Source organism: Rhinoderma darwinii, chromosome 2 (assembly GCF_050947455.1).
Source record: "Rhinoderma darwinii isolate aRhiDar2 chromosome 2, aRhiDar2.hap1, whole genome shotgun sequence".
NCBI classification, from domain to species: Eukaryota; Metazoa; Chordata; class Amphibia; order Anura; family Rhinodermatidae; genus Rhinoderma; species Rhinoderma darwinii.
In genome coordinates, this window is record NC_134688.1 from 205,583,397 (window position 1) to 205,595,603 (window position 12,207).

The 12,207-nt window shown below is 46.7% G+C and overlaps 1 protein-coding gene across 3 annotated transcripts in view; it reads right to left on the minus strand.

Moving 5' to 3' along the window:
• LOC142742710 (glycine N-acyltransferase-like) overlaps positions 1–12,207 on the minus strand; it is a 51,444-nt gene that overhangs the window by 34,704 nt on the left and 4,533 nt on the right. For 2 of the 3 annotated variants that reach the window (XM_075852755.1, XM_075852753.1), the window contains exon 2: positions 10,867–10,984. In XM_075852755.1, the coding sequence (XP_075708870.1) occupies positions 10,867–10,944 (78 nt within the window). In that variant the 5' untranslated portion in view covers positions 10,945–10,984. The remainder of the gene's footprint in view (positions 1–10,866; positions 10,985–12,207) is intronic. The other variant, XM_075852754.1, reaches the window with a different exon arrangement.

A 12,207-nucleotide genomic window follows, 5' to 3' on the forward strand; every position in this document is an offset into this window, starting at 1 on the left:
CCCCTGTGCCTACTTCTCCAGGAAGTTTTCGCCAACTGAAAGTAACTATGATATTGGCAACCGCGAACTCTTAGCCATTAAATGGGCATTTGAAGAGTGGCGCCACTTCCTGGAGGGGGCTAGGCACCAGGTAACGGTCCTTACCGACCACAAGAATCTGGTTTTCCTAGAATCTGCCCGGAGGCTAAACCCGAGACAAGCTCGATGGGCGTTATTTTTTACCAGATTCAATTTTTTGGTTACCTATAGGGCTGGGTCTAAAAATATTAAGGCTGATGCACTGTCGCGTAGCTTCATGGCCAGCCCTCCTTCGGAGGAAGATCCTGCTTGTATTTTGCCTCCAGCTATAATCATTTCCTCGATCGATTCTGATTTAGTCTCTGAAATTGCTGCTGATCAAGGTTCAGCTCCCGGGAACCTTCCTGAGAACAAGCTGTTTGTTCCCCTGCAATTCCGGCTAAGGGTACTTAGGGAAAATCATGACTCCGCACTATCTGGTCATCCAGGCATCCTGGGTACCAAACACCTCATTACCAGAAATTATTGGTGGCCTGGGTTGCCTAAAGACGTTAAGGCCTACGTCGCCGCTTGTGAGGTTTGTGCTAGGTCCAAGACTCCCAGGTCCCGACCAGCGGGCTTACTGCGTTCGTTGCCCATTCCCCAGAGACCTTGGACACATATCTCCATGGATTTTATCACCGATTTGCCTCCATCCCAAGGCAAGTCGGTGGTGTGGGTGGTGGTGGACCGCTTCAGTAAGATGTGCCACTTTGTGCCCCTCAAGAAACTACCCAACGCCAAAACGTTGGCTACCTTGTTTGTCAAACACATCCTGCGTCTCCATGGGGTCCCTGTCAATATTGTTTCGGACAGAGAGGTACAATTTGTTTCATTGTTTTGGAGAGCCTTCTGTATGAAGTTGGGGATTGATCTGTCCTTCTCCTCTGCCTTCCATCCTGAAACCAATGGCCAAACGGAGAGGACTAATCAATCTCTAGAACAATATTTAAGGTGTTTTGTCTCTGACTGTCAATTTGATTGGGTCTCTTTCATTCCCCTCGCCGAATTTTCCCTTAATAACCGGGTCAGTAACTCGTCAGGGGTCTCTCCTTTTTTTTGTAATTTTGGGTTTAATCCACGGTTCTCCTCCGTTTCACCTGGTAGTTCCAACAATCCTGAGGTAGAGGTCGTTCATCGGGAACTGTGCACAGTCTGGGCCCAGGTTCAGAAAAACCTAGAGGTGTCCCAGAGCGTACAAAAAACTCAGGCTGATAAAAAACGTTCTGCTAACCCCCTGTTTATGGTCGGGGATCTGGTGTGGTTGTCGTCTAGGAACTTGCGTCTCAAGGTTCCGTCCAAGAAGTTTGCTCCCCGGTTTATTGGGCCGTATAAGGTCATTGAGGTCCTCAATCCTGTCTCCTTCCGGCTGGAGTTACCCCCGTCTTTTCGGATACACGACGTGTTTCATGCCTCCCTCCTCAAACGCTGCTCCCCGTCCTTGGCTCCCTCGAGGAGACCTCCTATTCCCATCCTCACCCCGGAGGGGGTGGAATTCGAGGTGGCCAGGATTGTGGACAGCAAGATGGTCCAAGGCTCCCTCCAGTACCTGGTCCATTGGAGAGGATACGGGCCCGAGGAGAGGACTTGGGTACCCGCCCGGGATGTTCACGCTGGGGTATTGGTCAGGAGGTTCCACCTGCGTTTCCCCAGTAAGCCAGGTCCACTTAGAAAGGGGTCCGGTGGCCCCTCATAAAAGGGGGGGTACTGTAAAGGATCTGCCAGGCACAGCGGGGTTAACTCCCAGAACTAATCAGTCAGCACCTGAGAATACATCCCTGAGACTGACTCCTGCTTCCACCATTCAGGCTGGCAGGCTTAGGAGTGGGAGAGCCTATCGTAACCTGGCCAGACTCAGCTAGCTCCCGCCCTCGGTCTATTTAAGCCTGCACTTCCTGTCCCTCGGTGCTTGTTATTGCTTTGTTTCTTTCCTTGTGGTTCCTGGCCCAGCTACAGCTCCTGCTATTTTTGATCCTGCTCCATACCGACCCTGGCTTACCGACTACTCTTCTGCTTTTCGTTTTGTACCTCGCACACTCCTGGCTTGACTCGGCTCGTTCACCACTCTGGTTGCTCACGGTGTTGCCGTGGGCAACGGCCCCTTTTCCTTGCTTGTGTTCCTTGTATGTTTGTCGTGTTTGTCGTGCACTTACTGAGCGCAGGGACCGCCGCCCAGTTGTACCCCGTCGCCTAGGGCGGGTCGTTGCAAGTAGGCAGGGACAGAGTGGCGGGTAGATTAGGGCTCACTTGTCCGTCTCCCTACCCCCTGCCATTACAATTTCCCTGTATGGATTCCTCTACGCTACTTTTACCATGTTAATGCACTATTTCGGGATCTAATATGGCATAAGGGTCACCCTAGACTTAAATTGGAAATCTTACAATGAGCAAAGCATGACGGTGGGTTGGCCATACCTAATCCTTGGTTATACTTCCTTGCATCCCAATGTCAACATTTTAAGTGTTGGGGGGAACCTTTTCCGAATGGATCTAATGGTGCGATCTTGCAGTTTCAGTTTGGTCCCTCTGTTTTACTGTCTGTTTTGGAAGCAGGTCCCTCTTTGCTTTTAGGTAAAAACATGCCCACCTATACGCTAATGCACAAAGTTTGTGAAAAGGCACGGTCCATTAGAGCTATAGAGGAATGCACAGCTTTTACTCCTTTATGGGGTAATAGGGCACTTCAGGAGTTCTTTTCTCTTGAAGGCTTTGAGGATTGGCGGTTGAAGGGCATCTTCCGTGTGTCGCAGTTACTCCATGATTATACATTTAAAACTTATCAACAGCTTCAGGAGGAATTTGGATTCCCCCGAAGTTCTTTTTACCAGTATTTACAGATAAGACATGCATATGATGCCCAAAGGAAGGTCGTTGATTTGACTTTACATTCAAATGGGTTGTTGGCTGTATTGCATACTGGGAGGGGCACCTCTGGTGTTATTTCAACTATTTATCAACTATTGCTAGGTAAATTTTTGGATAAGTATCCCTTGATTGCTTCTCGAAAATGGGAGCGGGATATGGGTCCCATCTCTGAAGAACAATTATCGGATATCATGGAAGCAGTCCCGAATGTTTCTCTTAGTGAGGCTGGGCGCCTTTCCCAACTATACATTATTCATAGAGTATATAAGACCACTAAATTTATTTTCAACATTGGTGTACGTGGTGATTCTACCTGTCCCAGGTGCTCGGAAGATGGGGCTGATCATATGCATATGTTGTGGTCCTGTCCACTTTAACACCATACTGGTCGGAGGTACTGAAACTGATTCAGGATGCTTATGGGATTGCTTGTTTTGTGGTGTGTTACACATATACAGACTCCTGTCTTGGGTTAGCTTGCTATTGCATAGTTGCTATACATAGCTAGAAAACGTATTGCACTACACTGGATACAGGGCGCCCCGCCGACTACGAGTGAATTCATTGCTAAAGTGAATAAAATTATTGTATTGGAAAAAAACGTGTATGTAAAGCGCAATGCTCTTAACATTTTTTAATCCATATGGGGTCCATGGTTGTGCGTATTGGATCTTGCATCATAAGCTGTGCTCATAGGTATTTTCTGGCTGAAGATTCTCTATGTCGTACCCTGATTAAATGTATATACTGGAGGGGATAAGAATGGGTGGTTTAAGGGAGGTCTCTGTTTGCCTTGAAAATGTATTGTAATTGTTCTCATGTGAATTGCTTATTTGCTGTTTGGAATATGTATCACCGCATACGTCTTTTCTTTCTGTCAAATATGATGGTGCCTGGGGAGGGTTAGGGGAGGGTTTTGTATGTTTTCTTTTGTTTTGTTTTGTACTGTATAATTTTGAAACTTCAATAAAAAAATATCTGATTTAAAAAAAAAAAAGAAAAACCAAGACACAAAGATACGCCAAAAATAGCGCTTAAGTAAGATGCGCACAATTTATTGAGAGGTACACACCTCTTAAAAAAATTAGGCGCATCTCTAAATGACCGTGCAACAGAAATTCAAGTCTACTTCACCTGTGAGCTGGAGAAAATTTGTGCTATACTTTACTCCACATTCTGGCATAAATTATAGTAAAGTTGTTAGGCTGCAGGTGGCTACGTTGCCTTCTGTTAAGCTCCGCCAAGCTCCAGCCACTTTTTGGAAAAGCGGTGAAGGTGGCCTAAATGCATCAAAAGTCACATTTTTTTGCCCAGAACTTAGTGAATTCCCCCCAACATGTTGAGAAATGTTTCCAAAAAAAGTCAAAAAAACTGGTCAGATATCCAATTTAGACCATATTAAACCAAAGATTATCAATTGGTAACAGCAATACTTCAATGCTAAGAATAGCATGAATATCCACTCCTTCATTCAGCTAATCAGTGGATATCCAGGGGCAGGGGCGTAACGTGGAATACCTGGGCCCCATAGCACACTTTTGACTGGCCCCCCCTCCCCTGGGTGCCACACACAGCCCCCCTTGTAGAAAGTGCCCCCAGAAGATTCTGCCACACAGCACCACCTTGTAGGTAGTGCCCTTTGTAGATTGTGCTATACAGCCCCCCTGTAGATAGTGTCACACCCACTTGTAGATAGCACCCCCACCTCCCCTCTGTAGATAGCGCCATACAGACCCCCCTACTATAAATAGCGCCATCTATCCTGTAGATAGCGCCATACAACTCCCCTCCTGTAGATAGCATGATACAGACACCCCTCTTGTAGATAGTGCCATACAGACCCCCCTCATGTAGATAGCGCCATACAGAACCCCTCCTGTAGATAGCTCCATACAGCTCCCCCTCCTGTAGATAGAGCCATAAAGCTCCCCCTCCTGTAGATAGCGCCATACAGCTCCCCCTCCTGTAGATAGTGCCATACAGCTCCCCCTCCGCTAGTTAGCACCATACAGCTCCCCCACTCCTGTAGATAGCGCCATATGTAGCAAAGTTAAAGGGGTTGTCCCACAAAACACCTGTATCACCTATCCACAGGATAGGGGATACATGTGTGATCGCTGGGTGTCCGACCGCTAGGACCCCCAGTGATTAGAACGGGGGACAGAAAGTTCCCTGAAGTGTTCCATGAGAAGCATGGAACTTCCGGGGTCTGTATCTGGCTTGTGTGTTCGTAAGCACCATAGAAATGAATTGAGCGCCGGTCACGCACACACACAAGCGCTCAATTCATTTCTGTGGAGATGCCGGACACAATTGCCAGACACAGACCCCGGAAGTCCCATGCTTCTCATGGAGCACTTCGGGGGACTTTCGGAACCCCGTTCTCCTTATCGCTAGGGGTCCCAGCAGTCGGACCCCCAACAATCACATATGTATCCCCTATCCTGTGGATAGTGGATACATGTGTTTTATTTGGACAACCCCTTTAATGGCAGAGCTGGGAGATACCTCCCTGCTCCGGCGATGTGTGTTCAATAGTATACTCCTTCATTCAGCTAATCAGTGGATATCCAGGGGCAGGGGCGTAACGTGGAATACCTGGGCCCCATAGCACACTTTTGACTGGCCCCCCTCCCCTGGGTGCCACACACAGCCCCCCTTGTAGATAGTGCCCCCAGAAGATTCTGCCACACAGCACCACCTTGTAGGTAGTGCCCTTTGTAGATTGTGCTATACAGCCCCCCTATAGATAGTGTCACACCCACTTGTAGATAGCACCCCCACCTCCCCTCTGTAGATAGCGCCATACAGACCCCCCTACTATAAATAGCGCCATCTATCCTGTAGATAGCGCCATACAACTCCCCTCCTGTAGATAGCATGATACAGACACCCCTCTTGTAGATAGTGCCATACAGACCCCCCTCATGTAGATAGCGCCATACAGAACCCCTCCTGTAGATAGCTCCATACAGCTCCCCCTCCTGTAGCTAGAGCCATAAAGCTCCCCCTCCTGTAGATAGCGCCATACAGCTCCCCCTCCTGTAGATAGTGCCATACAGCTCCCCCTCCGCTAGTTAGCGCCATACAGCTCCCCCCACTCCTGTAGATAGCGCCATATGTAGCAAAGTTAAAGGGGTTGTCCCACAAAACACCTGTATCACCTATCCACAGGATAGGGGATACATGTGTGATCGCTGGGTGTCCGACCGCTAGGACCCCCAGTGATTAGAACGGGGGACAGAAAGTTCCCTGAAGTGTTCCATGAGAAGCATGGAACTTCCGGGGTCTGTATCTGGCTTGTGTGTTCGTAAGCTCCATAGAAATGAATTGAGCGCCGGTCACGCACACACACAAGCGCTCAATTCATTTCTGTGGAGATGCCGGACACAATTGCCAGACACAGACCCCGGAAGTCCCATGCTTCTCATGGAGCACTTCGGGGGACTTTCGGAACCCCGTTCTCCTTATCGCTAGGGGTCCCAGCAGTCAGACCCCCAACAATCACATATGTATCCCCTATCCTGTGGATAGTGGATACATGTGTTTTATTTGGACAACCCCTTTAATGGCAGAGCTGGGAGATACCTCCCTGCTCCGGCGATGTGTGTTCAATAGTATCTGCTTCTTAGGGACACAGATACTATTGAATGTGGTGTCGCTACCGCTGTAGCAGCCATAGCGGCGCCACCGGCATGGGGGGGCCCATGATGGCGGGTGGCACAGGCCCCCCTCATGCCGCGGGCCCCATAGCAGCCGCTATGGCTGCTACAGCAGTAGTTATGCCACTGCCCAGGGGGTAAGACCACCACCCATCCCACATTGATGACTTATGCTAAACATAGACCATCAATGTATATTCCCAGAAAACCATGCACCATGGAATTTAAACCAGGCAGATTGTTTGATGCATAGCGGACTGTGAACTTATGCAAAGGTTATCAAACAACAAAGGAAATCCTTGCCCTTTCTTCAGAGATCCAGGAGAAAATTCTCAGATCAAGGGGTTTCCATGCCGGGTACCAGAGCTCCAAGAACCAGAAAGCATGAAGAGAACAGGGGTACGAACCCACAGAGAGGAGGTTACCTAAGACTGAGGAAGATCCTTCTTTATCTTTTTATATAACTTCTGATGCCGATAACCCTCTGGTGGGCGGAAGGCTGACATCTTTCGCATCAGCCTGGCCAGAACAGGAATTAGATCCCTGGGTTATAGATGTTATACCTGAAGGCTATGCAATAAGTTTTCCTTCTATGCTGGAGCCAAATATTCAGGTTACCAGGATTCCAACAGAAAGTCTAGAAAGATCCTTGCTGCTCAAGAAAGAAAGAGACCACAAATTTAGTCGATGCTCTTCTCTAGTCAGGAAATTTCATGGCTACTTTGGATTTTTTTTCTTCAAAAAAATAATCTTCACATCCCTATAAGGGGCCGTTCACATATGTCCGGCGTCCGCTTCAGTTTACCTCCGGCGTGTTGAAGAAAAGCCGGAGGTAAACTGATGCTAGAACGGATCCCAATATCTGGGATCTATTCTGGCACAGGGGACATCAGTTGTGGCACCGTATGGCGCCGGATCTCCCTGGGAGCCACATCCACTTTCCGGCAGCACCCAGCAGGAAGATGGATGTGAGCTAGGAGCGGAATCCCCGGTCATAGCATTGCCGGTTATTCCGCTACAGGCTGAGACCCTGGTGACTAACCCCTCACCCGTCCCGGATTCAGCGGGACAGTCCCGGATTCCGGGCGGTGTCCCGCTGCTCCATGCAGCCAGGGGCATGTCCCGCTGTCAACTCTGTTTGCGTCCTCAGGACGCAGACACAGTTGAACTTAATACTGTAGCAGGGAAAGATCAAGTCCCTGCTTCAGAATGAGTTCAGAGCGGAGGAGCAGAGGGAGCTCCTTCGCTCACCAATAATTCCCCGGGCACAGCACTACTTTAAGCGCTGTGCTCGGGGAAGCCCTTGACATCACTGTCCATATATGGACAGTGCCATCAGGGGGTCCTCCAAGAGAGAATCCCTGGCCACAGCATCCGCAAAGCTCTGGCTGGGGATTCCTCTGCTAGAGGGATCTTCAGTGGCGCTATCTACAGGGGGTACTGTGGCATTATATACAGAGGGTACTGCGGCATTATCTACAGGGCATGTGTGGCACTATATACAGGGGGTGAGTAGCACTATATACAGGGGAGGGGGTGGCACTATCTAAAGAAGGCACTTCAGCATTATCTATAGGGGTTGTGTGGCACCATATACAGAGGGCACTGTGGCATTAGCTACAGGGGGTGCGTGGCACTATATACAGGGGGTGTGTCACTGTCTACAGAGGGCACTGCGGTATTATCTGTAGGGGGTGTGTGGCACTATATACAGGGGCACATTTTCAGAGCCTAGACTACCATTTTGTGTACCATTGTGGTAAGAACTGGTGTTAAAAACGGATGGTAAAAACTGATGACATCTAACAACAACTGATGGTTTTGTAGTAAAAATCGTGAAAAAGCCTGATAGCAACTGATACATTTTCGCATCAGTTTTTGCATCAGTTGTAATCACTTGATAGACGAAAAAAACTGATGCTGATACAACTGATATATGTGAACCTATAAAAGATCTCACAAACGTTTCCAGAGGGTTGCATTTCCAATAAAACGGCAAGGCATTACCATTTCCAGCGCCTGCCTTTCGTGCTATCAGCTCCAATAATTTTTTTACTTTTTTTAATCAATAACGAGGCAGGCATCAAATATATACGAAGAATGGGGGCTTGTAGTGTTATCCTGTATGAATTCCTGTAATGTCTATGGCCACGGCCCGTCGTTCTGACTTACCCCTCGACGGCCATGGACATGTGTGTTCCCATTGAGCGTTGTCCCCCAGTGAGGCGCCAGCACTCTCTTCCTGGTATCGAGACTGTCTCCCAGAGGGCGCGCGCGCGTGCGCCCGCATGTGCGTGCACGGTCTTAAAGGGCCAGTGCGCGCATAATTGCAGGAAGTCTGCAATCAAGCCCAGAATGTTACTGGACTATAAAAAGGGCTCTGCCCTCTTGTTTTTTGCCTGAGCGTTGTTCGTTACCCAAAGTTTGTCTTGCAAATGGTCTCCTAGTGTCTTCCAGTTACCAAGTGTTACCTGTTCCTGTATCCTGTATCCCGTGCTATTCTGGTCTAGTGCCGTGCTGAGCTGTTGTCATGTTGTGCTGTATTCCACGCCTGTTCCGCTACTCTACGCCTGACGTCTGCCTGCTGTCTGGTCCCAGCTGAGCCTGCCTTGCTACTGTCTACATTGCCTCAAGTGCCCTTTCTGGACTATAGACTCTGTACTATACCTGTTTGGCCAGCTGCCATCCCGCTACGCGGTACGGCCCAGTGGGTCCACACCCCGCATCGTAACAGTTCCATACCATTAGTTGGCCTTTAAGCTGGGCCAATGCTGGGCAGTGAGGGTAAAGGGAACATCCTTGTGGAACGCAATCGCAACACCGAGAGTCAGACCTGGGGGAGCAACCATGGAACCATTTGGGAAAGTGTTAATGAGCAATTTTGGAATTTTCCCTTCCTTAAAGTGTGTTTCTTGTAAAAATTCAAAAGATTATCTATCTTTTTTCAACAAAGTCAAGTGTTGGGTGCGTTTCTTAGGCAAATTCAAGCCTTTAACTTTGTATGACACTAAGTTAGCAAATGCCATAGTAGTTGAATTGAGGCTTACTTCTATAGGTGTTTGACTAATTAATACTGACTCTCTAAACGAAAAATGGTTGGAATGGGAAAGGAGGCTTCTATTCTCCTGGTCCTCCAGAAGACTGAAATCCTTGTTCAATTGAGTCTCCTCATGCTGAAGTTTGTGGAAGTAACAGAAGGTAATGGTAACCACAGACTCCAGATGCTCCACGCGTTGGCCAATGGTTTGTATGTTTATTTTGTTGTCCGATAGATCTGTGAGGACTAAGTTAAGTGCCTGTAAGACTATTTTGTTGAGACAGGAGTACGAGAACTGTGCCTGCTCTGAACCAGAGGATGCCAAAGATACTTACCTACTCAGATTGGTCTGATCCAGGAGATTCATCCTTTGGATCTTGCCAGGAATCTGTGCATGTACTTGAAAGAACCAAAGCGTTCAGACAGTCTGGGAATATTTTTATCAGACCCCCAGACGAAGGCTCGAGGGCCGAAACGCGCGTCGGGGTTGATGCCAGACAGTGCCAACTGTGACATGGGTAAGACGTTTTGCTTCATTTCAGCCGTTCCTTCCATGCATGTATTCCTTTGATGGTTATACATGTGCGAGTGGACTGTTGCTCTCTCCAACTCCTGCATCTGGCTGTGATTAATATCACCGCCTGGTGTGATCCTCACCCATTACACTGGGTGCAGGACTGTGTGCACTATAGCTACACTCATATTTATTTATTTATATATTTATTTATTCATTTATTTATTTATTTCATTTATTCATTCATTTATGAATTAGGAATTGCTCATTTCTTCCCCTTGTCACTTTGTTATTTAATGTATTACAACTCTAACATTGCCTACATCACTGTCTGGCATCTTTTTCATACTGTGGCCATCATCTTTAACTTTTAAATGTCTTTTGTTATCTGTTCTAATAAAATTTGTCATTTTTAACCAAACCTTGGTGTGTCGGACTCCGTTTCTAGGTTTATAATAAAATATTTTTATCACAGTCTTAGGAGAGAAGAAGAGCTTCAAAAGCCACCCTAGCCAGATGGCGAAGAGAAGTAATTGAGATCTGTTACAAACTCGCGGATAAGACTCCTCCTGAGGGGATGACTTGATTCAGATAGAGTAGAGCAACCTCTTCAGTGGAAGGCAGAAGATTTCGTTGACTGAATTTGAGGTGCAGCTTCCTGGTCTAACGTTGATACCATCATGAAGAATTACAGACTAGACATTTGGGCTAGTCTTCATTTCCCTTCTTACCTTCAAAGACTCTGGAAAGCTTTGTGTCAGGAGCCTTCTGAGCGTGGCAAGCTTCAAAGAACAAGTTAGGACTTGCATTCTAGAAATTTGTTTTTTTTTGTTGAAAAAACGATTAAAACTATGGAAAAAATAAAATGATGACTTGTACAGGATTAGGGAAGACAGTTCATAGCAAGTACAGACCAGATGACATGATATGTAGCGCCGTTTGTTCACAAAATATTTTATACTATAAAATGCATTTTATAATCACAAAATAAGTGTAAATGTAATTATGTGACAATTTTATTATCACAAAGAATAACTACAAGCAATATGTTTGGGACACAGAGAATATAAATTCTATATAAGAGTATACTCTTTCACAAAGAATTGGACTTTATGCGCCACAAAAATCTAAACTGATTTTGTGTCTGAAAATGTCATAAAATGGTATTATGTCTCACAAAATGATATTTTGTAGCACTAATGTAAAGGCCTGGAGGAGTTTATGAGCAGAATGTCAAAAAACAACATTCTGTAACATATAAATAATGTTAATGACATAATACCCTTCTGTGACACAGAATACTATTTTGTGTCACAGAATGCTATTGTGTGGCACCAAATATTATTTTGTTTAAAGGGGGGTGCTATTTTAGTGGGTACGCTGAGTAGTGTCGCCCACCATCACTATCTACTTTTATTAGAATCACTAGGGTTATGCCCAATTCCCCTCCTTTTTCCCATGTATCCTCACTTTCTATTACCTTAGGCCTTATTTAGATGGCCGTGTTTGGTCCGTGATTTACGCACCTCATGTCAGCAGTATTTCCCGGACTGATCACAGTTGAAGGAGCCGAGTTCCTAGCATCATAGTTATCTATGATGCTAGGAGTCCCTGCCAGAATACTGTCCCATGCTGTAATTAGGTTTTCTGTACAGGACAGTATTCCCACAGGGAGGAAGGCATCATAGATAACTATGATACTATGAGTCCCGCTCCCTGAACTGTGGTTGGCTCAAATATTGCCGACACACGGTTCCGTATATCACGGACCGAACACAGCCATCTGAATAAGTTCTAAGGCCAGATTCATATAAACGAGTGCAAACTCAGACGTGAAAAACTAACGTTTTTCACATTCGAGTTGCACACATTTTCACGGATCCGCATAGACTTGAGTCTATGGAAGGATCTGTGAAAACTGGAGAAAATAAGACATGTTCTATTTTTCAATGGACCCTTCACACGGTCTGTTGAAACAACGGCCATGTGAATGGCCCCATTGAAATACATGCGTCCGTGTGACAGCCGTTGTTTTAACGGCCGTCACATGGAAGTATACTACGGTAGTCTGA